The 27,433-nt window shown below is 41.8% G+C and overlaps 1 protein-coding gene across 4 annotated transcripts in view; it reads right to left on the bottom strand.

The window, feature by feature from the left end:
• Window positions 1-4,403: 4,403 nt before the first annotated feature.
• tmtc3 (transmembrane O-mannosyltransferase targeting cadherins 3) overlaps window positions 4,404-27,433 on the bottom strand; it is a 61,104-nt gene continuing 38,074 nt past the window's right edge. For all 4 annotated transcript variants that reach the window (XM_072551817.1, XM_072551819.1, XM_072551815.1 and 1 more), the window contains exons 9-14: window positions 22,834-22,954; window positions 21,481-21,592; window positions 20,686-20,789; window positions 17,533-17,702; window positions 12,712-12,938; window positions 4,404-7,029 (exon numbers count right to left, since the gene is read on the bottom strand). In XM_072551817.1, coding sequence (XP_072407918.1) covers window positions 6,203-7,029; window positions 12,712-12,938; window positions 17,533-17,702; window positions 20,686-20,789; window positions 21,481-21,592; window positions 22,834-22,954 — 1,561 coding nt within the window. In that variant the 3' untranslated portion in view covers window positions 4,404-6,202. The remainder of the gene's footprint in view (window positions 7,030-12,711; window positions 12,939-17,532; window positions 17,703-20,685; window positions 20,790-21,480; window positions 21,593-22,833; window positions 22,955-27,433) is intronic.

The raw sequence follows: 27,433 nt of genomic DNA, 5'->3' as shown, positions 1-27,433 counted from the left end.
AAATAGGTGGAGTAGACTATTCAGCCCTTCGAACCTACACCACCATTCAATATGATCATGCAATTTCAGTATCCCATTCCCACTTTCTCTCCATACTGTTTGATCCCTTAAGCCGCACAGGCCGTGCCCACTTATATAAATATCGCACCCTCTTCATCTCAATTAAACCTATTTGGGACATTAGAAGTAATCTGATTGCTCATGAATTCTACCCAAAACATGTGATAAAATGTCACATGTTATTTGAGTCTGAACTGACTACACAAATACTCCAAAACAACTTAATTGCTCTGTTGACTGCATGGATGAATCCATATATCTTGTTCAACCTGGACTGACAGTGAATTGGCAACAAATTAGATATACCATAAATTGCCTGAGTAATCTTTACAACTTGGCAACCATCTTGGGACAATGCAATCTTGTCTAACTCCAAACTCCCACCAAGTCATACACCATCCTGAAGAAATTTTGTGGAGTATTTTTGCAGAGCCTTTAATATTGTCATCAGGTTTGTTGCCTCTTTTAGAAGATTTAATGGGAAGTATGGGTTGATAGACTTGGGAAGAGCAGGTGCATGAGACTTTTTTAAAATCATGATGGTCCAACCACAACTGAGAGTAGAGGACACTTGATGAACCTGATGGCTCTTTTCCTGTTCAACAACTTCACATCTCATGTGGGCACCATGATGGCTCGGTGGCAAGCATTGCTGTCTCACAGCGCCAAGGACCCGGGTTCAATTCTGGCCTCAGACGACAGTCTGTGTGGAGTTCGCACATTCTGTGTGGGTTTCCTCCCACAGTCCGAAAATGTGCAGGTTAGGTGAATTGGCTATGCTAAATTGTCCACAGTCTTCAGGGATGTGTAGATTAGAGACATTAGTCAGGGGAAACGTAGAGTAATAGGGTCTTGGTGGGATATTCTTCTGATGGTTGGTGTGGGGTTGTTGAGCCAATGGCCTGTTCCCACAGTGTAGGGATTCAATGATTCACATGCACCTGGTAATTCAACACCAGAACAATTCGGGAAATTTCATTAAGAGGCTACAAACTCAATTCTTAAAATTGTGGTGTGTGTCAATAAAAGATTTTCAAGCTGAGTGAATTCACAGCTGAGGGGCAAAACTCAGCATCCCAATGAGCAGGAGAGTTGTCGTTTCAAGCAGATGCTTGTAATATCGACTTTCCTGCTCCTCAGACGCTGCCTGACTGGCTGTACTTTCCCAGCACCACACTCTTCGACTCTGATCTCCAGCATTTGCAGTCCTCACATACTCCATATAACTGAAGCCATTCTTTCTACACCAGCTCTCAAGTCATTTGTTTAACTGTAGTATCTTCCTAATACCAGCCCTGGCATAGGAGGTTATCCTACAATTATAACCTTTAAAGTCCTTCTTTTCAACTTCCTAACTCCTTTTGCAGGGCCTCATTTATCTTTCTGCCTATGTGGTTAGAACAAATATGGACCACAATCTTTTGCTGCTCATCCTTCCCCCCATTTAGAATATCCTGTATCTGCTCAGAGGCATCCTTGACCCTAGCACCACAGAGCTGTAAATGTGTTGCTGGAAAAGTGCAGCAGGTCAGGCAGCATCCAAGGAGCAGGAGAATCGACGTTTCGGGCATGAGCCCTACTTTAGGAATGAGGAAAGTGTGCCAAACAGGCTAAGATAAAAGGTAGGGAGGGGCATTGGAAACGCGATAGGTGGAAGGAGGTTAAGGTGAGGGTGATAAGGTGAGGGTGATAAGCTGGAATGGGGGAGCGGGCGGAGAGGTTAGGAAGAAGATTGTAGGTTAGGAAGGTGGTGCTGAGTTCGTGAGTGCTGAGCTGGTGAGGTGGTAGGACCAGTGGGGTTCTGTCCTGGTGGCGATTGGAGGGGTGGGGCTCAAGGGCAGAGGAGCGGGAAGTGGAGGAGATGCGGTGGAGAGCATAGTCAATCATGGCTGGGGGGAAATTGCGGTCTTGAAGAAGGAGGCCATCTGGGTTGTACGGTATTGGAATTGGTCCTCCTGGGAGCAGATGCGGCAGAGACGAAGGAATTGGGAATATGGGATGGCGTTTTTACAGGGGGCAGGGTGGGAGGAGGTGTAGTCTAGGGAGCTGTGGGAGTCGGCCGGTTTATAGTAAATGCCCGTGTTGATTCGGTCACCCAAGATAGAAATGGAGAGGTCTAGGAAGGGGAGGGAGGAGTCTGAGATGGTCCAGGTAAATTTGAGGTCAGGGTGGAAGGTGTTAGTAAAGTGGATGAACTGTTCAACCTCCTCGTGGGAGCATGAGGTAGTGCCAATACAGTCATCGATGTAGCGGAGGAAAAGGTGGGGGATAGTGCCAGTGTAGCTGCGGAAGATGGACTGTTCCACATATCCTACGAAGAGGCAGGCATAGCTGGGGCCCATGCGGGTGCCCATGGCTACTCCTTTGGTTTGGAGGAAGTGGGAGGATTGGAAAGAGAAGTTGTTCAGAGTGTGGACCAGTTCAGTCAGTCGAAGGAGGGTGTCAGTGGAAGGGTACTGGTTGGGACGGTGGGAAAGGAAGAAGCAGAGGGCTTTGAGTCCTTTGTAATGGGGGATGGAGGTATACAGGGACTGGATGTCCACAGGGACTGGATGTCCATGGTGAAGATAAGGCTTTGGGGACCGGGGAAGCGAAAATCATGGAGGAGGTAGAGGGCGTGGGTGGTGTCCCGAATGTAAGTGGGGAGTTCTTGGACTAAGGGAGACAGGACCCCACCCCTACTCCAGCCCATCACCCTCACCTTAACCTCCTTCCACCTATCGCATTTCCAACACCCCTCCCCCAAGTCCCTCGTCCCTACCTTTTATCTTAGCCTGCTTGGCACACTTTCCTCATTCCTGAAGATGGGCTCATGCCCGAAACATTGATTATCCTGTTCCTTGGATGCTGCCTGACCTGCTGCGCTTTTCCAGCAACACATTTTCAGCTCTGATCTCCAGCATCTGCAGTCCTCACTTTCTCCTGGCACCACAGAGGCAACACATCATCCTGCAGTTTTGCTTGTGGCCACAGAAGCACCCATCTGTGCCCGTGTAACATCTTCCAGGTCTGACAAATAATTACGGATTTAAAACATTAACTCTGCTTTGTCACTATAGATGTAGCTTGGCCTGGCCTGCTGAATGTTTCCAGCCTTTTCAGTTCATGAAAATGAAAATATTGTCATTTGTTTCATCGTGCTTTGGGCATTGTCACAGGGTCTGTTGATGAAGTTTCCTTTGAAACTGGCTTTTTGTTAAAGCCCTTACAGCCCTAAAGCCAGTGCTTTAGCTAATTAACCTGTTGGTTTGGGTTTCAACCTAATTATGATGAGACTCTGCCACAACCAACCTGCTCAGACATTATGACACACCTCTGGAGGTGAACTTGAACCCAGACCTTCTGGCCTACAGGTACACATGCTACCACTGTGTCACAAGAGCCCATAAACTTATAACAATGATTGTTCACTTTTGAACTGGAGACCTTTCACACGTTTGGGGAAGTAATAGCCATTACAGTACGCAAACACAGTTACCATGCTATTATATAATGAGCTAGCTTAAGGGAATTGGCTGTGAAGGCAAGACAATAAAACCCCCAAAAAACTGTAGATGCCACAAATCAGCAACAAAAATGGAGACTGCTGGAAAAGTGCAGCAAGTCTGACAGCATCCGTGGAGAGAAATCAGAGTTAACATTTTGGGTCAAGGGACCTTCCCTCAGAACCTGTTCAGAGGAAGGTCACTCAACCCGAAATATTAATAGTGAAGGCAAGATATTTTGGCAGTTTTAATTTGCAAAGACTTCACTTGGTTGTTATGATACTCATGTGTCCTTCTGTCATTTCCTCCACAGCAAACACCAATTATAACTCCCTAGGTCAATCTTCTCCCATGGCTGAAACAGCACTTCTACACTGAAGTCACAGGAAACAAAGACAAGGCTGTGGGCATAATTTTATATTGCTCAAGAAAACAGAGTATAGAAGGGATGAGTCAAAAGACATGCCCCCGTGTTACTTCAAAGACACTCAGAAGTTCTATCTGAAACGTGGCAGCATTTACATTAATGACTTGGGAGCATTTATAACCAATCGCTCAAAATGGTGACAACTTGTCCATCAAGTGGCTTCACGGACACAGTCACTGAGTCTTAAGAATGAGGCAGAGTAGCAGCAGCAAATAAAAGGAAGGAAATCCTCAACTCTGGATCCCACTACTGCATGAGAAATTCTGCCTATTGAGCTCAAAGTCCTCCTGCTTGACAATCAGCATGCTGAGTCATATGAAGGCTCCCGGTAAAAACTCTCAACCCTGGGTAGGAGTCATTCTCAAAACAAGGGGCAGTTGACAAACCCACATGCATCCCTGAGAAAAGCAGAAACTGGCTTAAGGACACCATTCTCTGAAATTCAAAGTTTATTTGCATTCAAGCAAAGACAAAAAAGTAATCCATTTCGGAGACAGGTTATACCACTTGTTAATGTCAGTTAAACATAGATCAAGACATTAGAGTAATCAGAATAGAGTGGTTTCACTTAAAAAATGTGTTTCTGGTTAGTGATTCAGTCCATCAAAAAGTCAGTCAAGTCTTTATGAACTAACATGGCAAAACTGAGAACTCAGGAAAAATTTGCAGTGTAAACTCATCAGCAGAAATTTGAACCTTACATAATTAGATGCAATTCCTGTAACTACAGCATTACATAAGAAAGATGCAAAATCTGGGTCCTCTGTATAATGACAAATGAAACATGAAAATGGAGCAAAAGAAATAAGGTTTGACCCAATGTTGACTTCAAGATAAATGAACACAATATACTTAATTTTTCAAAAAAAATGATGCATGATTTGAACAAAGACTAAAATGTTTATACAAAAACCCAACATGGAAAAAAAAACATATTTTCTGTTAAAAATATGTTGCTTCGAAGTAACATTCGTATCAGGAGTGGTTTAACAGTATGACAGTAAAGATACTTTTATTGCCACAGTAATCAAAGTTTGTGCACAGAAAATGAAAACTGAGCTTACCTAAGCACTACCCAACACGTGAAGGCAGCAAACAAAACACTCAGTTATATATTACATAAATAAGAGGCTGTGGAAGTGTGCTACAGGTTGTATAACAACTTCAGAATTCAAAAGTTCAGTTTCTTTCATACTCAAGGGAACAGTTTTGAGTCCTCAGGAATTGCTTTCCTTTTAAACAAAAGATACTCAGGTTTCACAAAATGCAGGTGTAAAACTTGTTATCTCTATTCTACAAGTGCACCCCTTAAGTAACAAACCACCACAGAACAACATATCCTTAACTGTATCCGGTCCTGTGGCCACCGGCTGTGACTCATGCATTCAGCTTACTAGCCACAGCAACAGAGGAATCACTTTCATCAATGATTCTGGGTGGGAAACCAATGCAAGCCTTTGAAAACTTACTCTCTTTTTCAGCTTTTGTTCCTCCTCCCTTCTGATGGCACATGTGGACGCAGTTCGTACCTAGCTCTTTGAGCATTGTCAGAGCTTTGTTCTGGCTGCAACATGCTGTGGTTGCAAGGGGGAGCAGGGGGCGGAAGGAGAAGTTTTTTAAGCCAAGCCCCATCAGCTCATTGCATTGATCCATTTGTGCTTCCCAACAGGGCCACCAAACAGCAGCCAAAATGGTGAAAGTTGGCAAATTTTTACTTACTTCCTCAACCCAGTGGTATCAAAGCAGATTGGGGAGTCTCAGATGAAAATTTGTTAATATGTTTGGATTTGATTTGAACATTCTAATCTGTAATCCCACATGTTGCTATTCACTTAAGCATTGAACCAATAGGGGAAGACATGGAAATCATTTGAGCTACTGGACCATCCAGTAACTTGGGTTGGCTCAAGATCTTCCCAAACCTTCAAACTGTGGTATGGTACCAATATGCAAGGACTTTAACTGAATCTGCACGGTGAAAGGCTATTCTATTGAGTTTGTTATAGTGAGAGGAGGTAGGAGCCTTTCAGTTTATTAAATTAGTGTTCAAATTTGCATTCAGACAAATAATTTGTTTTGTTGGTATTAATTATGATTCCTATTTAAGTTACTTTGCATAAAATAAATGCTTCCTGCATGGCAGGAAACTGTAAACCATTGTTGCCACAATAATATAATCAAGTTAAAAGGACGATGATCACATAAGTCCTTAGTGTTCACAACTTCCATTCTATTCAACATTCAAAATGCGTTCAATCTCTTCCAGCCGCTTTAAGGCAGCGGCTCGCTTCTTTTCAATCTCTTTGATTTCTTTGTTGGACTTTTTTTTTGTCCGTTTGTTCAGACTGTTTTGAGATTGTTTTGAATTGCTGGAAAACTCTGTGTCACCTTCAGAAGCGTCCCCTATTTTGGAAACTTGTCTCTGTTCGCTGCTGTGCTCCTTCCGGCTCTCAGTAGAGGCTTCACCTCCCACTCGCTTTGCTGGGCTGATGGCTGGTGCTGACTGTTCCAACGAGCCTCCACTGCCCTGAGCTGCTATCTTGTTGCGTACAATGCTCAGGTGTCGGTGGATGTACTCCTCATCAGGTGCCAAAGCCAAGGTCTCAGACAGACAAGCTTCAGCCCTCATAAGGTCCTTCTCTTCAAAGTACACCACGCACAGGTTGTGTTTCCCCTGAACGTTGGAGGGATCGATTTCCAAAATCCTTTCAAAGCATTTTTTGGCTCCTTTAATATCCTTTTTCTTGTTCATGAGAATGTCCCCCTTCAGGATAAGGCCTTTAATGTGATCAGGGTGGTGATGTAGTAAGTCCTCCAGAACTGGAAGAGCCTGCATCTCCATCCCAGTTTGAGAATATAGCAGTGCCAGGTTAAATAGTGCGCTGCGGAAACCTGGCTGCACCTGAATGGATTTCTTCATCCAGGATTCAGCTTCAACATTCTCCTTGTTGTCCATGGCAAGCATACCCAGATTGAAGTAGCCATTTGCATCCTCAGGTTCCATTTCCACATAACTCAAAAACCGCTTCTTTGCTTCAGGTCTCAGGCTTGCTTCACCTGTTAAAACACAGGGAAATGTTAATTCATTTAGTATCTTAAAATTCATTATCTTCACTTCAATCACCTTGTTAGCAAACTAAATTTCTGGAAGCAGTACCTGACTGCAACCATGACAAATAACTCCTCTTCCTTTCTTGAACCCACTCCTACAGACCCATACTCTCACGCAGACCATCTCTCTCATACGCTAATGCATACACACACGCACCCTCTCAGACTTATACCCCTTTACACTCTCATACTCTCTCTCAGACAGTCAAGTTGCGTGGCGGGGGGTGTTATGAGTTTGAGAGGTAAGTTCGTACATGCAGAATTACATTTTATTTTGCTCAAAAACTGCATGAATCCGTGTAAGATTCTGTAAAGCAATTTTTTAGATTCAAAATAGTCTGAACATTGTGGCACAGACAGCCTCACACAGGGCACCTCACACCTTAAATGCATTATCTGGGCCAACATGACACCAATTGTTAAAGTTCACTTGAGAATGTAACTTTAAAACAGTTCTGGGATTTACATAGGAAAGAACTGAAACTAACATGCCCATTCTAAAAGATAACAGACTTAACAAACAATCCAGGTATTTTTCAACATACAATTTCAGTTACAATTTCACACTGTAAACTTTTGCTATAAATTCTGTGTCTTACGTTCTTATAGTCCACAACAATCTGATGAAGGAGCAGCACTCCGAAAGCTAGTGCTTCCAAATAAACCTGTTGGACTATAACCTGGTGTTGTGTGATTTTTAACTTTCTTGAATCCAAGTTACATTGATGTTTTATGGATGCAAGATTGCAGTCTATGCCAATCAATTGATTTAGCAACTTTTCAAAAGTGAGCTTGGACGATTTCCATTAACTAAAGGTTCAAAAAGAAATCAGGCAAGGAATGTAGATGGAATTAGATTCCAAATCAGCCACAATGTCATCAAATGCTGGAATAATTAAACTAATGGCTGTGATCTCCAGAGATCGTACTTCCATGGACTGGGAGAAAGAGAAACAGAGTGCTAAGCAAATTCACTCCAAGACAAAATGTGGTACAGAACCCATTAGAAGCTGAAAGGTTACATTTTACTGAATGCTTCCTTTTGACTTAATGTAAAACAAATTGCACAATTATTACTTGAGAATCCTTCAATGTGGGTTAGCCTATAAGAATTTATACTACAGCATGCTTCTCACAACTAATTACCTCCCCCCACCTTTAAAATGCAGTTTCTCATTTCCAAAGGACATCAATGAGGTTGTCAGGTAACCGTTTCTAGGATCTCAACTGCAATACAATAATCCACAGCCTAGCTGCGAACAAACTGATTGCAGCACATAGCCAAATGGACAGTTTAGAAATGCAGTCAGTGTTGTAATACCAGAAACACAACAACATGTACGCACATCAGGGGCTCACAAAAATACTACCAAAACCTGCTAGGCCTCATTTTTTCCAAAAAAAAAAGGTGTTTTTGGGATAAGAATTTGTCCCAGAATATTGGTGGTAACGTCTTTGCTCTTTTTCGAAATTGTGTCTAATTGTGTACATACTCAGGAGATGCCTCGAGATGGACTTAAACCATGACCACCTTATACAGGGCACCTAGTCTTCAATTAACCTGTCAAAAATGTTTATTCTTAGAAAATTAGATTAGATTAGATCCCCTACAGTGTGGAAACAGGCCCTTCGGTCCAACAAGTCCACACTGACCCTCCGAAGAGTAAACCACCCAGCTCCACTTCCCTCTGACTAATGCACCTAACACTATGGGCAATTCAGCATGGCAAATTCACATGACCTACACATCTTTGAATTGTGGGAGGAAACCCACACAGACACGGGGACAATGTGCAAACTCCACACAGACTGGAGTCGAACCTGGGTCCTCGCGCTGCAAGGCAGCAGTGCTAACCAATCCACATCAACGGACTTCAGTAAGGCATTTGACAAGGTTCTCCATGGGAGACTTGCTTAGCAAGGTTAGATCTTATGGAATACAGGAAGAACTAGCCATCTGGATACAAAACTGGGTCAAAAGTGGGACGGAGTGGTGGTGGAGGGTTATTTTTCAGACTGGAGGTCTGTGACCAGTGAGTGCCACAAGAATCGGTGCTGAGTCCACGACTTTTCGTCATTTAAGTAAATTATTTGGATGTGAGCATAAGAGGTATAGTTAGTAAGTTTGCAGACGACACCAATATTGGAGTTCTGAAGGTTACCTCAGCTTACTACAGGATCTTGATCAGATGGACACCTAGGCTGAGAAGTGGCAGACGGAGGTTAATTTAGATAAATATGAGGTGCTGCATTTTGGGAAAGCAATTCTTAGCAGGACTTATGTACTTAAGGGTAAAATTCTAGGGAGTGTTGTTGAACAAAGAAACCTTGGAGTGCAGATTCATAGTTCCTTGAAAGTAGAGTTGCAGGTAGATAGGATAGTGAAGGCAGCGTTTGGTATGCTTTCCTTTATTGGTCAGAGTATTGAGTACAGGAGTTGGGAGGTCATGTTGCGGCTGTACAGGACCTTGGTTAGGCCACTTTTGGAATATTGCATGCAATTCTGATCTCCTTCCTATCGGAAAGTTGTTGTGAGACTTGAAAAGGTTCAGAAAAGATTTACAAGGATGTTGCCTGGGTTGAAGGATGAATGCTCTAGGGAGAGACTGAATAGGCTGTGGCTGTTTTCTCTGGAGCATTGGAGGCTGAGGGGTGACCTCAGAGATTTATAAAATCATGAGGGGCATGGATAGGATAAATAAACAAAGTGTCTTCCCTGTGGTGGAGGAGACCAAAACTAGACGGCATAGGTTTAGGGTGAGAGGGGAAAGATGTAAAAGAGACCTAAGGGGCAACGTTTTCATGCAGAGGGTGGTACGTGTATGGAATGAGCTGCCAGAAGTAGTAATGGAGGCTAGTATGATTGCAACATTCAAAAGGCATTTAGATGGGTATATGAATAGGTAGGGTTTGGAGGGATATGGGCCGGGAGCACCAGGTGGGATTAGATTTGGTTGGGATATCTGGTCAGTATGGACAAGTTGGACCGAAGGGTTTGATTCCGTGCTGTATATCTCTATGACTCTACAAGTCCTTCCTAATGCAACCAATAACTAGAGTAGATTGATTATTCGTAATGTCAAAATGGTCCTGTATATGTGCAGAGCTTGTGATATTAGCTGGTGACACAACAGACTGCAGTAAGATGGAGTGTACATGGCTGGCATCAGGCAGGGAAGGTCAGGCCTAGGGCACCTAATTGTGATGGCAAATGCAGCCTATGTGGGAAGATTTGAGAGATACAGAGGAACCTCGATTGTCCGGCAAGATCGCAAGGTCCCGATGCCTGATTATCCGGCATTCGATTATCCAGAATTCGATTAACTGACCGAAATACTGCCCAACCATGTCCTTCAGATAAATCAAGGTTCCTCTGTATTCAGCAACAGCCAAAGCAAGTGGCCATGTTCTTCTAATTCACAGGACACAGCGGTCATTGACAATCCCAGCATTGTTACCCATCTCTAACTGATCTGAAAAAGATGGTGGTCACAAGTGACTTACATTTTAGGCTATTGCAAAGGGCAATGAGAGAGGTATGTCATGATTAAGGAAGAAAAGCTTACATTTATATGGTGCCATTGACCACATTTGGATGCCTTAAAGCACTCTGCAGCCAATGCTGTACTTTTCCGATGCAGTACTTGTTGCAATGCAGGAAACAAGGCAGCCAAAGTGCACACAACTAGCTGCCAAAGAGATAATCTACTTTGAAGATGTCCTTTCAGAAATAAATAATGGCTAGGACAGTAGCGAAGGTTCATTTCCAGACGTTTCATCACCCTACTAGGTAATATCTTTAGTGGGCCTCAGACGAAACACTGCTAATAATCCCTGCTTTCTATGTTTGGGTTTCTTTGGGTTGGTGAAATCAATTCCTGTGGTGATGTCATTTCCTGTGGTGAAGTCACTTCCGGTTCTTTTTCTCAGGGGGTGGTAGATGGAGGTCTAACTCTATCAACAAACATCAAGTTAGACCCCATCTACCACACCCTGAAAAAGAACAGGAAGTGACATCACCACAGGAAGTGACATAACCAAAGAAACGCAAACATATAAATAGAAAGCAGGAATTATCAGCAGTGCTTCGCTTGAGGCCCACTGAGGATGCTACCTTGTAGGGTGACGAAATGTCTAGAAATGAACCTTCCAGCTCAGCGAGCAAACCTACATCCAGGGCTATAACATTAGGAGAAATCCCATCTGCTTTGATACAGCCTCATGGCACCTTTCACATTTACCAATGCATGCAAATAGGCCCTTAGTTTAACACCTATACCTATAACATTGCAGCCCTTTACTTGTATTGCACTGGGCATGTCAGCTTTGACTTTTGTAGAGTGGGAATGGAAGCCAGAACTCTGACTCAGAGCTGGCACGTCATCCAACCGTGCCGGAGTTGATAGACACAGACTAGCCTGGGGGATATTTGGGTAATCACCACATACTGTCGTCAAAATGATTCAACACAGATCTGAGGATCAAGATTAAATCAATCTCTACATTTAAAACTTCTAAATATATTCCAAAACATTAATCACTTTTTATCTTGTGTATCTTAAATGTTTTTCAAAGATTGCGATTTTTGAGAAGCTTTGTAGCTCATGTTGTGGTTCAGGTTGTAAGTTTGCGCGCTGAGCTGGTAGGTTTGTTCTCAGACGTTTTGTTACCAGTGAGCCTCCAGAGAAGCACTGGTTTTCTGTCCCATTTTCTATTTGTGTGTCTTGGTTTGTTAAGGCTGGTGATATAATTTCTGGTTCTTTTTCTGAGAGGTTGGTAAACGGAGTCCAAATCGATGTGTTTATTGATAGAGTTCCGGTTTGAATGCCAGGCCTCTAGGAATTGCTATGCGTGTCTCTGTTTAGCCTGTTCTAGGATGGAGGTGTTGCCCCAGGCAAAGTGGTGTCCTTCTTTATCTGTGTGTAAGGATGCTAGTAATAGCTGGCTAAATAGAAACATGCACGAAAAGTCCTAGAGGCCTGACATTTAAAACGGAACTCCATCAATAAACATATCGATTTGGACCCCATTTACCAATCTCTCAGAAAAAGAACTGGAAATGAAATCACCCACCTTAACAGACCAAGACACAAGTAGAAAGCTGGTCAGAACACCAGCACTTCACTGGGACTCACTGATGTTACCTAGCATGGTGCCAAAACATCTGAGAACAAATTTATCAGCTTAGTGAGCAAACTTAAAACCTGTTTTTCAAAGTGCATATGAAGAACCTTCAATTAGAATTAAAAAGGTGAGAAAGCTTAGTGTTGACAATAAATTTTCCAATTTTCAAATGTACAAAATAATCAATTTTGAACTTTCAAATGAGAGTTTTTGCAATGAGTGCTCAGCACGTTGGATTCAGCTTCATTATTCTACTCCAGTGGGATTTTCAACCCTCGAGAGATGGCAGCCACAGACGAAGTTAACAGCAGAGAAGAACTGACCTTCCTACCCATTGATAAAAAGACATTTACCTCAGGCACTTGTATCTTACCCAATAGCTCCTCACAAAACAGGTCCTTTGATAAAATTTGAAACCGGCTTTAAACTTGTAACACCAGTTCAATGCTCAGTACATCACCGATTTAAGCAAAGATTGGTTTTAAGGATAACTTGCCCATTTACCTGATTCTTGCATAAGCAGACCAGAGTTAAATAGTGCCAGCTTGTGGTTAGAACTGATTTCTAGAGCTTGGTTGAAATGTTTCAAGGCTTCAGTTGGATCTTTGAGCTCAATGTAAACAATCGCCAAATTATACCAGAGGTCAGCATTGGTCTTATCCAACTCCAAGGCTCTTATGTAGGCATCCCTGGCCTCCAGAGGCCTGTCCATCTTCAGAAGTAACTCACCCCTGAAAATCAAACAAAGCATTTACTGCACGGTATGTGCAAATATTGTAGTTCTGATCATGGCAGGAGGCATTAAATAAATCCCACTGTTCTGAGTGATGAATTGAAGAGAAAGAGTAACTTGAATTTATATAGCACCATCCACAATCTCAAAAACTCCAAAACTGTTTCAAGCCACTAAAGTGTTTTTAACACAGTCACTGCTGTAATATAGGTTAGGCAGGAGCCAAATTTGGCGCGACAATGACCAAGCGATGTTGTCACTGGATTGTGATCCACAGACTCAGGTAATATTCTGGGTATAAGGATTCAAATCCAACCAAGACAGACAGTGAAATTTAAATTCAATGGAAAATCTGGAACTGAAAGTCTAATGGTGACCATGAAATCATGCCAATCTAGTTCACTAATGTTCCTCAAGAAAGCAAAATAACATTGTTACCTGCTCTGGCTCACATGTGATTTCTGACCCACAGCAATGTGCCTGCTTCTCAATGGCCCTCTGAAGTGGCTTCACAAGCCACTCAGCACTTACCAAGTTAAAAATTCTCACAAAAGAAATTAAACCAGAGAAACCACTGGCACCAACTAAGGCATGGGAAGCAACAACAGTAAACACAGGCTTGTCAACCATATAAAGTTCTCTTTACTTATGGGGATTTGTACCACAATTGCCAAAACAGTTCAGCAATGGCCAGGCACAGTCACACATTATATCCTACACAACACCATCACATATTCTGCACCATTAGCAGGACCAATCCAGCAGAGGTAGCATCATAGTGGTACTATCAGGAGAGTGTTGCACTGGGAGCCCTCAACATTGACTCTCGACTGAACGGAATCTCATAGCATCAGACACGGGCAAGGATTATCAAGTACCTTTCCACCCCACTACCCTCACCTGATAAATCTGTACTCCGTCATGTTGCAGAGCATTTGAGGAAACACTGAAGGTGGCAAGGGAGCAGAATGTACTCTAGGTATGGGACATCAATGTTTACACAAGACTGGGTCAGCAACAGCACTGCTGACTGAGCTGGTTAGGTCCTAAAAGGTGGTGAGGGAACACACTTTAGGGAGAAACAAACTTGCCTTATCCTCAAATCTGCCACGTCTGATCATGAATGTTCATGGACAAGAACTCCACAAACATTCCCACCTCAATGACAGGGAAGCCTGGCACATCAGTGCAAAAGATATGGCTGAAGAATTTGTAACAATCTTCAGCAACAATTGCTGAGTGGATGATCCATTTTGGTCACCTCCAGTGGGCCCCAGCTATTTCAATTCACTCCAAGTGATATCAAGAAGCAGATGGATGCGCTGGATGCAGCAATAGCTATTGGGACTGACAACATTCTAGCAATAGCATTCGAGACTCATGCTTTTCCAGACCACCCACAACACAGGCATCTGTCCAATAATGTGGAAAGTGCACCAGTTATATTCTATATACAAAAGCAAGACAAATCCAACTTGGACAATTACAGTAGGCTGATCACGACATTGAAATCTGGCTCTGGAAGTCATGGCCAAGCATGGACCCCTCGGACGTTGCTGCAGTCACAATGAAAATTAAAGGGAATGCTGTCCACAAGAGCAAGTCAGCAACTCGGAATCCTGTAGCAAGTAACTCACCTAATTCCTCAAAGCCTGTCAAAAGTATAATGGAAAACTCCCCACTTGCCTGGATGGGCGCGACTCCAACAGCACAAGAACCTCAACACCATCCAAGCCAAAGCAGCTGCTTGACTGGCACCCTGCCCACAAACATTCACCCCCCCACCCCCATAACCAATACCCAATGCCAACTGCAAGATGCACAATTCACCAAGGCTGCTCTGACATCACTTTCCAAATCCATGACCACCAGCATTTAGAAGGACAATGGCAGCAGATAGATGGGAGCACCACCGTATAATTTTGTCTCTAACCTACTCACTACCATGATTTGGAAACATATCACCTTTGCTTCAGGGTCACTGGGTCAAGCCGTGAAACTCTCTCCTTAGCTGCATTGTGGGTCATCCTACAGCAAATGGACTGCAGTTCAACGTGGAAATTCACCATTATCTTCACGAGGGAAACCAGGGATGGGCAGCAAAAGTTGGCCATCAGCGCTGCCACCAACTCATGAACACCAATGAAAAAATCATGCACAGCAAGATCCCACAAATAGTCAGGCGCTAACTCGTACTTTTGCAAGTATCTGTATAAGGGACCAGTACAATCTCTAGAACCACAATCTGCAGCAGGTTAATGGATATCAGCAGGTAATGTAAATCTTATAGTATTTAGAACAAATAGTATATACAAATTCATTTTTGGATTCAGATAACTAACCTGCATTTTTTTAAACAAACCTAGAAACACGATAAAGATGCTGTCAACAAAATAGCAAATGAAAATCAGCAGTACAAATGAAGATTTACATCATAAACTGACAGCACACTGTTCAAACATAACCAGCTTTAGGGTTCAAAAACATTTTTAAAGTCTCCGACATTACTTTCCACAGTGACACTGATTTGTATCAAAAGAAATCTACTCAGAACTGTAAACATCCACAGTGATGCAGTAAATAGAAAAGATCTCGTTATTTTGTAAATCGTGCACTGCAATAATCATTTAAGCATTTAATACAAGACTTTTTCCTCAAATTAGTTTTCCTTAATAAAAAGTTTCTGCAACCTATCATGACAATAACTGCATAAATGCTTGTCCTTGCCAATGAAGGCCAACATGCAAGTGCAACAAGCCATAAGGTTAACAGAATGTTAGCTTCCATTGCAAGAAGATCTGAGAACAGGAGCAATGAAGGCGTGCTTCAACTGCTCAGAAGCTTGATTAGACTACACCTGGAGCACTGTGTGCAGTTTTGGCCTCCTTACTTCAGAAAAGATATTATTGTCACAGATAAGGTTCACCAGCATTGTTCCTCAGTTGGTGCAACCTGTCCTTTGTCAAGAGACTGGGCAAACTGGGCCTGCATTCTCTAGAATTCTGAAGTATGAGAAATGATCTCATTGAATCCTACAAAATATCGAAAGCGATAGATAGAGTAGTTGCAGGTATGACACTTCCTCTGGTTGGCTTATCGCAAACCAGAGGCAGCAATTTAAAAATAAGGTGGGATGCCTTTTAGGACAAGGGATGCCTTTTAGGACAAGGAGAAATTTCTTTACTCAGTAGATTGCGAATCTTTGGAATTCCCTAACCCAGAGGGGTGTGAAAGCTCTGTCGTCAGGAACATTAAAGGATAAGTTGCTAGATTCATGATTATCAATTTGCATAAACAGCTATGGGAATGGTCCAGGCAAAAAGGTATTGAAGTGTTCAGTCAGCCACGATACTATTAAATGATGGTGCAGGTACAATGAGCCAATGGGCTACTCATGTTCCTAAGCTCTCAACATAAGTTTCTAACAAACTTCAGCATGTTTTGCTTGCAGCATACATACATGGAGCACATTGAACTTAACCTCCAATTAATCGCAGTGGGGATCATTTAAAGAAGTTTCTATTATATGGACACATTGAACTAGAACCTCAGAAAACAATCCCATATCCTACTATGGCAGTTATGAAAATCTGAATTCAGTTGTTAAACAAACCTAGGAGTAATAAGCTTATTTATTAAAAGTGATTATGAGGTTGCTAGATTGCACAAAAACACATCTGGTTCACTAACGTATTTTAGGGAAGCAAGTGTCATTACCCAGTCTTGCCCACAGGGACTTCAAATCCACACCAATGTGACTGACATTTCAGTTTACTCTTAACACGACTGAGAAGCCACTCTGCCTTATCAACCTGCTTTAAGGGACTCAAGAGGACTTTTCACCATTGGTATCTTCTCAAGCCATGAACAAACAATACCCTTATCAACAAAGCAGAAAACAAAGGCTTTGCTATAGTGACCTAAAAGAGTTTTCCAGGACAAAGAGATTTGGAGTAGAGAAATCATTCCCCTGGTAAGTGGGTCATTAATCAGAGATCGTCGATTTAAAACCAGAAGCAAAAGATGAAGAGAGACGATGGGAAGACCTTTTCATGTAGAGCTGTTAGAATCCGGTTCACTCTAAGTAGGTGGCGAAATAGGGGCGGCCCGGTGGCTCAGTGGTTAGCACTGCTGCCTCACAGGGACCCAGGTTCATTTCCGGTCTCGGGCGACTGTCTGTGTGGAATTTGCACATTTTCCCCGTGTCGCGTGGATTTTCTCCGGGTGCTTCGGTTTCCTCCCACAGTCCAAAGATGTGCAGGTCAGGTGAATTGGCCACGCTAAATTGCCCATAGTGTTAGGTGCATTAGTCAGAGGGAAATGGGTCTGGGTGGGTTACTCTTCGGAGGGTCAGTGTGGACTTGTTGGGCCAAAGGGCCTGTATTCACATTGTAGGGAATCTAATCTAATAAAAGGTAAATATCCTCTTTAAAAGGGAATTACACAGATTCTTAAGGACAACTGGGTTACAGAAAAAAAGCAGGAAAGTTAGATTCAGCAAAATTAAGCACAGCTGCCTTTTCAAAGAGCCAGCACAGTGATAGTGGATTACTTGGCCTCCTTCTGCACAGCATGTTTCGAGGATTCTATACCTGTTGATGTAAGCCTGCTTAAAATCAGGTCTCATACTGATTGCTTGGCGGTACAGCTGGTCAGCCTCCTCCAAACGAGATTCATTCCCTCGAATCAAATTTGCAAGATTGATGTAAACATTTAGATGATTGGGTGCAACTCGTGCTGCGTACTTCTTTCCTGGTATAACCTTTCTCGAAAAAGAAAACATGCAAAAATTCAAAATGGGTGCATCTCAGTTCTCTAATAGGTTTTTCAAATTGTATTTTATACAAATATTGGCATAGGCAACATAACAAAAAAGTTAGTTTATTCCAATGCACAGCAATAACTTGTTCTTGAACAGCATTAACACACTGGTTTCCTCTTTAAAGCTCTCTGCCTACATATGCACAGACTTTTTTTAAAAAATGGGGGCAGGTGGTGGTGACGGAGAGGGGGCATAGCTCCACACAGACTACAGGAGTGGGACACTAATACAAAAGGAAGCCAGTGTCTACCAACACCCATAATCACTTGCAAATGCATTGTCACAAATTCAGAAACACAAGTGCAATGATTTTGATAGCAGCTAATCCTAATCCGTGCATATGCAGTAAGCTCTATATGATCACGTGGAATTGCAATTTCATTATATATACAAATTGTGCATGCAACTGAAGAAACAGGAGTTTAGAGAGGAATGACGGGAAAGAGAGGGAGGGAGGGAGGGTGATGATGGGCAAAGGGTGGTGATGGGGAAGGTCAGAGGGCAGGTGGTGATGGGGGGGGAAAAATAGGGAATCTCTGTTTCCTTCTCATCCTTCAGCTTCCCCCCCTACCCCTGACAGATTGCACCCCTCTCAGATATCACAGGCCAGATCTCTCATACAACAATTGCAAGCCACAAGCTTCATTCCTCACTTTTTGAGTTTATTATTGATAGCAATTGTTTGATCACTGCAGTTTTTCATATTAGCAATGAAGACAAACCCTTGTTTAAATGAACATGGCAGCTCCACTAAACATGGACGAGTGAATTTTGTAACAATGCTTACAGCATGTGTGGTAGCAATAAATATGATTGTAAAAGGTCAAGTTTTTCACAGTAGCGTAGACATTTAACATAAAGGCAAACATCATGACCAAGTAAGTTTAAAGTTCAAAATCATACAACACCAGGTTATAGTCCAACAGGTTTAATCGGAAGCACTAGCTTTCGGAGCACTGCTCCTTCATCTGGTGGTTATGGAGTAGAAGATTGCAGTTTACAGTGTGATGTACTGCAAACCTGTAACACACTGTAAACCTTTGATATAAATTCTGTGTCTTACAATCTTATACTCCACAACCACCTGATGAAGGAGCAGCACTCCGAAAGCTAGTGCTTCCAATTAAACCTATTGGACTATAACCTGGTGTTATGTGATTTTTAACTTTGTCCACCCCCGTCCAACACTGGCTCTTCCAAATCATTAGTAAGTTTACATAGCTTTTTTATTCTTTTAAGTTCAAATGGACTAACAGAAATCACTAAGAGGAAAGTAGTTTTAAATTAATAGGCAAGTGACTTTGACAAGTGTCAATCTATTAATCAGGGAGGAGTGGAAAGGAAAACTAGATAAATCCTCATCAGTTCGTGGTGGGATACAAGATGTATTGTGACTGAGCAGTTGAACAAATGCTCAAAGAGCGCCAATATGCTTTTGTGAAAAACGAGTTTTGTCTCTCAAATGTAGTTATACTGAGTACATCACAAATAAAATGGATAAAGTAGTGTTGGTGAATGTTATCTTCACGAGCATCAAGAAGGTATTCACAGTATGTTTCCAGATAGGACTAACAAAAATGACGGAAACAAAAATAAAAGACTGGAATCAGCAGTACCTTTTTGACTTGGATTGGAAGTTGGGAAATACAGTACTAGGATCTTTAATATTAGGAAATATTACCCATCTTGATTGATGGGTTCTGAGAAGTGCTGACTTGAATGAAATATTAGTGAACTGAATGTTCAAGTTTTCTACTCATTACATTGAAGGGTAAAAAGAAGGAGTATATGTAAGGGCAGGCAGTTGCAAAAGGAGAGTCAGATTGAGTGTGGGTAAACTATGGCAAGTGGAGTGCAACATGGATGTGAGAGAATGAAGTCATTCAACTTCAACACAAAACATTCTTGAGTATTTATAAAAACAGTGGAACTGTACAGCAGTAGAGAGAGCTGTCAAGCAGTCCAAATTTGATGACATAAAACAAGGTGGAAATGTATGTCATGAGAAAGATTTAAGAATGTTTTAAGCTGCTTTATTAGACAGCCTCAGTAAATGGGCAAAAACGTGGCAGATGGAATATAATGTGAATAAGTGCTAAGTTATTCACATTAGCTGAAAATAAATAATATTTTTAAAATGGTGAGACATTTAGAAATGTTGGTGTCCAAAGGAACTGGTTCATGAGTCATTGTGTGGGAGGTGGTGGCATAATGGTAATTTTACTGGGTAAATAATCCAAAACCCGAGGTTCTGAGTTCAAATCTCATTATGGCAGGTTGTACAATTTGAATTCAATAAAATCTGGAATTAAAAAAAAGCCAACCTGATGCATCTTTTGCTTTATTTCAAAGGATGGGGTGAAAGTTATGCTTCAGCAATGAAACAGTTTTGGTCAGACACCATCAGAGCCATTGCTCTCGTTTTCGACAACATATTGTATGAAGAAAACATTGACATTGAAAGAGGCATATGCGGTTTCAACTAGAAAGGTCAGAGCCTGGAGGATGAAGTTAAAATGAGAAGACTAATTCAAACGTAATGCGGTTCTGAAGGTCCTGACCGACCTATTTTGATCCTAATGTTCTAATAAATTGAATAATCGTATAATTACTACTTGTCAATTCTAAGAAAATTAAAAGCAGTAAATTGCTTCTCACACTTACATATTGGGTCATGCACTGTCAACAGCCTGAAGATCTCAGCCCAGAGATAATTGGGCCTTTTAGATACAATAGTTAAGTATTACGCTTCATTATAAATACAGAGTGCCAAAACATTCAACATGTTAGGCAGCATCTGTGAAGAAAAAGAAATCACCATATTCTTCTAATATGACTCTTCCTCAGAACTGTCCATTAAGTGACACTCCTAGCATAAACTGTTGCGTCAGAAGATTTGAGCCGTTGTGAAAGCTCAGCATACCTGCGGCATTAGTGATTTTGCCAGCATGTAGGCATCTTCTGCTTCTTTGGTTTTGTTCAGGTTTTTGTACGTTCTTCCAACATTCATGTGGGCCCCGATATCATCTTTGTGGTAAGAACAAGAAACAATAAAACACACCACAAAGTGTTACTAATCCACATTCTACTGGCTTGACACATATCCAATCTAAAACGCATCAACAGGACGCATGCAGGTTTCTCAGTACATGCTTCCCGAAACAGCTTGATGTTTCAACAATTCAGAATACTGAAGCAATATTGCAATTTTAATGCCACTCATTTCGGGGCTAGTGAAATTATGAATGATGGCCTGAAAGTCCAGTTCACAAAGCAACAGTTCAGAAAACAAACAACAAACTGGGCTCAGATATAGCAATGTGCAAGGAAGGCACACCCTTGGCTCATATGGTTATTTACAGTGACTTTGGAAAAGTTTCAGTTTTTTTATTAATACAGCATGGTAAAGAAAAAAATTTTGCTCCTGTTGTCGAGTTGGTTTTCTTCTTCAAACTTTGCACTCATAGCCTTGACTTAAGAATTGGATTAGAACTTTGCATCGCATGTGCAATTGCAAAACACAAAATATTCCAATCATGCATACACATGCATGCAATATGCGCGTAATGGACTGTGTGTTCACTCAGCACAGCCAATGTCAATTTAAACTGTACACATTCTAAACTCTCATTTCCTATCTGATGTGAACAATTACCAGAAGGGATACACCCATCTCTAACTGCTCAACTATTTTATAACTTAATGGAGGTTGTGTTACCTGGTTGAACCCTAGTGGCTTGAATGAAGAACTTCAAAGCTTTCCCATAATTATGTTCATTTTCCAAAGCATGTCCCACGTTGTTCCAAAGTTTGGCATTGTTTTTATTGACCTTTAATTTTGAAAAAAATGCGTAATTACAGTTTGGGAGCAAAACTTCTGAAGATTGCCAAATTCCTGTAAACCCACTTTAAAAGCTGGGCACCAAACCATCTATGTACTTATCAACTCCTTTTTGCCCAAATTTCCCACAGATACAAGGTCCAAATACTGAAGTTAAGATACACAAATGAGAGCCACTGTAAACATTTGTAACTGAACACAGAGCTTTGAAGGCTGCATCACCCTTTTGTATCAAAACTGAATTTAAAAATGAATGCAAAAAGAGGTTAGTTGTTGCATTGCATCTTTAGTAACTTTTTGATGAAACTATGCAATTAGTCATGCTACCTTGCTCTTGCCCCATAACCCCTTGCTGATTTCTAGCCTTTGAGTATTCAGCCAATTCTTTTTTGAACGTTACAAACAAATCTTTCAGCGTCCTGTAAATCCATTCTAGATCACAACAAGTTGCTTTCTTTAAAAAAAAAGGTTCTTCATGCTGCCTCCGGCTCTTGTGTGAATTGCAAGCTGTACCCTCTGTCAGCTCTTTTGCCACTGAAAACAGCTTTTCTATCAGAGCTATTCATGATTATGAACACCTCGATCAACTCCCCATTCTAACATCTGCTGCTCTGAACAGAACACCTCTACTTCACGTATCTCCCCATCATGGGAATGCCTTGTTCCCTCACACATTCCAGCAAACGTCTCACGGAATCTTGACGAGGCTTTGAGATCCTCTTAAAAGCACAGGGCCAAAACTGAACTCAACGCCAGCTGAGAATTCATCACTGTCTTATGAAGATTTGGCAAAACATCTTTGCTCTTGTTTCTGATATTTTTATTAAGGAAATGGTTCCATCTGTTCTTTTTTTGACAGCCTTCTCTATTTGTCCTACCACTATTTGCGTGCACAGAATAACAAGACTAAAATAGATTGCTTCCCAGTGATTTTTTTTAAAATATAGAAATCAGCTACATTTTTGTTTACATTTCATTCCATTCTGTCATATCAGTTACAGTGTGATTAAAAATATGTTCCCTGAAAGGAGAGTCCTACAAAGCTCAAATAAAGAACATTTCAAAAGCTTTGGAAAAGATATAAGCCAATTGAAAAATATATTCTAAGGAAGGGTTTGATTTCTCTTCACAAATGTTGCTGGACCTGCTGAACTTTCCCAAACTTCTGGTTTTGTGAAAAATATATTCAACTTACTGGATATTAATCTAATTTCCATCCCCTTATCATACCTTCAGGCCAGACATGAATAGGGTGTATTCAGATTCCCAATCCCAATTGCGATAAATTGTTTTGCTAGTGTGGGCAACAAGCAGAATTGTCAAACCAATCCAGGACAACTTCTTTAGATTCCTGAAGAAAAGTACAGTAAGAAAACAGGTCAATGAATTGACAAAATAATACAAAATAAACAGCATTAAGTGCTGTTGGTTCAGCGGAATAGAGGTTTCAATTGAATCAGTTATGATAGCAAAAATAAAGTTAATACTGACCCCAATCTGCCTTTACCAACATGGAGTCAACCAAGCTCCTTCTTGGCAAAATATTAAAACAAAGCCCAACCCCTTTCCAACTGGATGTAAAAGATCTCAAAATATAGCAGAGTTCACCTTGATAATGTGCTCTGTGTGCATCTCTTATCCACCACAATCTTTGATCATTGTCTCATTGATATTTATTGCAACTTGAGAAACACATCTTGACTACCATGCTTTCGATGACAGCATTGCAAAAGTATCGCATTGACTGTAAAGGGCTCCGGGGCATTTTAACAGCATGAAAGGAAGCACGTACATGTGACTTCTGCCATTTTATTGCTTGTTCCAAGAGTCGTGCGTGCAATTCTGTGTCTAGTATCCAAAGGTTAGGAATTCCCAAAGTCATGGCATTGTCAAAGACTCAAAATCATTTCAGGGCTTGCTGAAACACGATGCACTTCAATTCCATAACTTTGCATGATGGCTCAGTGGTTAGCACTGCTGCCTCACAGCGCCAGGGACTCAGGTTCAATTCCAGCCTCGGACGACTGCCCGTGTGGAGTTTGCATATTGTCCCCGTATCTGTGTGGGTTTCCTCTGGGTGCTCCGGCTCCCTCTCACAGTCCAAACATGTGCAGATTAGGTGAAGTGGCCATGCTAAATTGTCCACAGCGTTCAAGGATGTGTATTAGTCAGGAGAAATGTAGAGTAATAGGGTAGGGGAACGGGTCTGGGTGGGATACTATTTGGAGGGTTGGTGTGGACTTGTTGGGCCAAACGCCTGTTTCCACAATGTAGGGATTCTAATCTATTCTATTCTTTATTGACCAGAAACTCCAGTTTCTGAAGAATGAAGAAAGCCTCACGCTAATAAAACATATGTAAAAGTCGTTATGAATTGAGATGTCAAATTTATACAGTATGTCTTGAAAATCACTGCGTGATGCAGCAAACAATGAAACAAGTGGTCTGCTAATTTAGGATAGGTGGTTTTGGATTAAGGGCCAAGATTAGAGTGATGTTGGAAAAGCAGAGTCGGTCAGGCAGAATCCGAGGAGCAGGAAAAATCGACATTTCAGGCAAAACCCCTTCATCAGGACTGAAGGCAGGGAGCCTCCAGGGTAGATAGATAAATGGGAGGGGGTGGGGCCGGGGAGAAAGTAGCAAAGAGTGCAACAGGTGGATAGGGGTGGGGATGAATGTGATAGGTCAGAGAGGAGGGTGGAGTGGATATGTGGGAAGGAAGAGGATATTCCTGATGAAGGGCTTTTGCCCGAAACGTCGATTTTACTGCTCCTTGGATGCTGCCTGAACTGCTGTGCTCTTCCAGCACCACTAATCCAGATTGAGGATAGTGCTGAGCTGGAACTGAGTGACCTTTTTCTGTATTACCCAAATCTCTATGACTCTGATTTCTGAAAGATAGTACTTTCCTACACAAATATGCCCTCAGCACAACACTGAATTGGCAATCTATAATGGCCTACATTTTCCAAATACCATCAGAATATGTTTGATCAAAGATAATCTTAATGATTGCCCAAATACCTCCTGGAGAGGTCTCCAGCCAGAATTCAAAGTCTGGCCTGTCCCACAAGAGGAAATATTGTTTGGGGGAGGGGGTGGGAGCGGAGAGGTCAGGAAGATGATTGCAGGTCAAGAGGGCGGTGCTGACCCTCACCCTCACCTCCTTCCACCTATCATATTCCCAGCGCCCCTTCCCCAAAGTCCCTCCCTCCCCCGCCACCCTTTATCTCAGCCCGCTTGGCACACCAGCCTCATTCCTGAAGAAGGGCTTATGTCCGAAACGTGGATTCTCCTGCTCCTCGGCTGCTGCCTGGCCTGCTGCGCTTTTCCAGCACCACACTTTTCAACTCTGGTCTCCAGCATCTACAGTCCTCACTTTCTCCAACCAGAGTTAAACTGCCTGACGAATTTATTTGATTTTAGTCACAGTGTGTCATGTGGATTAAGAAGCAACATGTAAATCATTGTCATTGGTCTGAAGAAAACAATCCATACAAACTTAGTTGCTCTGCCAAATTTTGGTTCACCTGATATTGGCAGCTCCTAATCTTTAATCAAGTAAGTGCAAAAACTGCCCTGCCAAAATGTTAACAGTTAAGATGACTCATAGGGGAGATAATGGTATAGCAGGAATGTTGCTGTGACCCGCACATTTAAAAGAGATTAATGTTTTAAAAATCCAAAGCACGTTAACAAGGCAATCCTCAATTCTTATTGTTTAGTAAATGCTTGACAGCTGCAATAGCAGTATTAGTAGAATGCCGTGTCCGTTGTTGCAGGATTCATCAAAACATACCAATCACACTGCACAGGAGACCATTATGCTCATGTTAGCTCTTTCAAATAGCCATCCAATTCATCCCCTGCACCCGTTCTTTTCCATGCAATCTTCTCTCCCTACTTACCCAATTTCTTTTTATAAGATGCCATCTGTTTTCACCACTGAACCATGCATCGTTCTATATGCCAGTTTGGACCAAATGACATTGAATTACAATGACACCGCACACGAAAAGACAGAAATTACGGTGCCCCAATAAGGATTCATATTTCTGAATGCAATTCGCTTCCATCTGGGTTTGTTGGAAACTATCAAAATGTATGGCTCCTTCACAGATGCTTCTAATCAAGTTGGGTGGAACTGGGCGAAAGATTCAGACAAGTTATTGAGGGCATTGTATATTTTCATGGAGGCTTTGAGGACACCTGTGAAAAGTTTCTTCTGCGTTCATGATAACCACTCACCATGAGGTAAATCAACTGATTCTGTGTTTCACTGATATCAATTGAGATAAATGTTGGCCAAGGCACCAAGAACTCTATTCTTTTAATAATGGTAATAATTTAATGCATCTTGCCCATTCACCTGTAAGGGGATACATAGAACTCTGAAATATGGCAATGCTTAATTCTGCAGAAAAGTCATAATAGACTTGAAATGTTTACACTGTTTGTCTCTCCACAGACGCTGCCAGACCTGCTGAGTTTCTCCTGTACTTTCTGATCTTATTTCACATTTAAAGCATTCACACAATTTTGCTTTTATTTTAGTTTATAAGAGAGGATCAGGGAGATGTGGGGAAATCTGGAACATAGAAACAAGAGTAGGCCATTTCGTCCCTCAAACCTGTTCTGCCAACTAATGAAATCATGGCTGATATGTGGTCTAACTCCATAAACCTACTTTTGGCCTGTATCCCTTAATTTCTTTACTTAACAAAACTTTAACTCAGGTTTAAAACTAACAACTGATCAAGCATCAACGGCCATTTGTGGAAGAGAGTTCCAAGCCTCTACCACCCTTTCTGTGTAGAAGTGCTTCCTAACATCTCTACTAAATAGTCAGAGAGTTAGGGTCAGACCATGTCCCCTCAACAACTGGAAATAGTTTCTCTTCATCTATTGTCTTTTCCTGTCAATATCTTGAAGACTTCCATCAGATCACCCATTAATCTTCTAAATTCTAGAGAAAAGAAGCCTCAATCAGCTGATCTTTCCTCGTAACTTAACCCCAGCATTTCAGGTATCATTCTCGTAAACCTACATTGTACTTCCTCCAAGGCCAATATATCGTTCCTGAGATGTGTGGTGTCTAGAGCTGCCCTCAATATTTCCAAGTGGAGTCCAACAGGGTTTTGCACAACTGAATCAGAAGATCAAAGTCAGAAGAACAGCAGAGTCAGGTGGGGGCACTGGCTATGGGTTGTTCCAGAGGGCAGCGGGTTACAACATTGTGGAAGTTAATAGATGATGATATCAAGAATTAGGCAGAATGTGCAAAGTTGAAAATAAGCCATTTGGTCCAACTAGTCTACGTCTGTGCTTCTCCTCCATGAGTTTCCCAAATCCTCTACTTCTAATCATATCAGCCCTCTGCAGCTTTTCTCCCAAATGGATTGATCCAGCTCCTCTTCAAATGCATTTGTTCCATTTGCCTCAATTACTCCACGTGGTACTAGGTTCCACATTCCAAACTTTCAGAGTCAAGAACTTATCTTGAATTCTTATTGGATTTATTAACGAGAATCACGTATTTGTGCATCATAGTCTGGACTCACCACAAACCCGAATATATGGAACCATCTCCTTTATATCTATCAAATCAAAGGCCAAATTGCTGGAAAAACTCATCAGGTCTGTGGAGAGAAAACAGTTCATGATACGGGTCCAGTTCTGAAGGCAGCTCATTGGACTCAAATCGGGATAAAAACATTGGACTCAAATCGTTAACTCTGCTCTCTCTCCACAGATGCTGCCAGATCAGAGTTTCTCCAGCAATTTTTGCCTTTGCTCGATACAATTTAGCCGCTTTTCAATTCTATTCCTT

This window comes from Chiloscyllium punctatum, chromosome 32, assembly GCF_047496795.1.
Source record: "Chiloscyllium punctatum isolate Juve2018m chromosome 32, sChiPun1.3, whole genome shotgun sequence".
In the NCBI taxonomy this organism is placed as follows: Eukaryota; Metazoa; Chordata; class Chondrichthyes; order Orectolobiformes; family Hemiscylliidae; genus Chiloscyllium; species Chiloscyllium punctatum.
The sequence above is the reverse complement of the archived record's forward strand: the minus strand, read 5'-3'. Positions and strand labels throughout refer to the sequence as shown.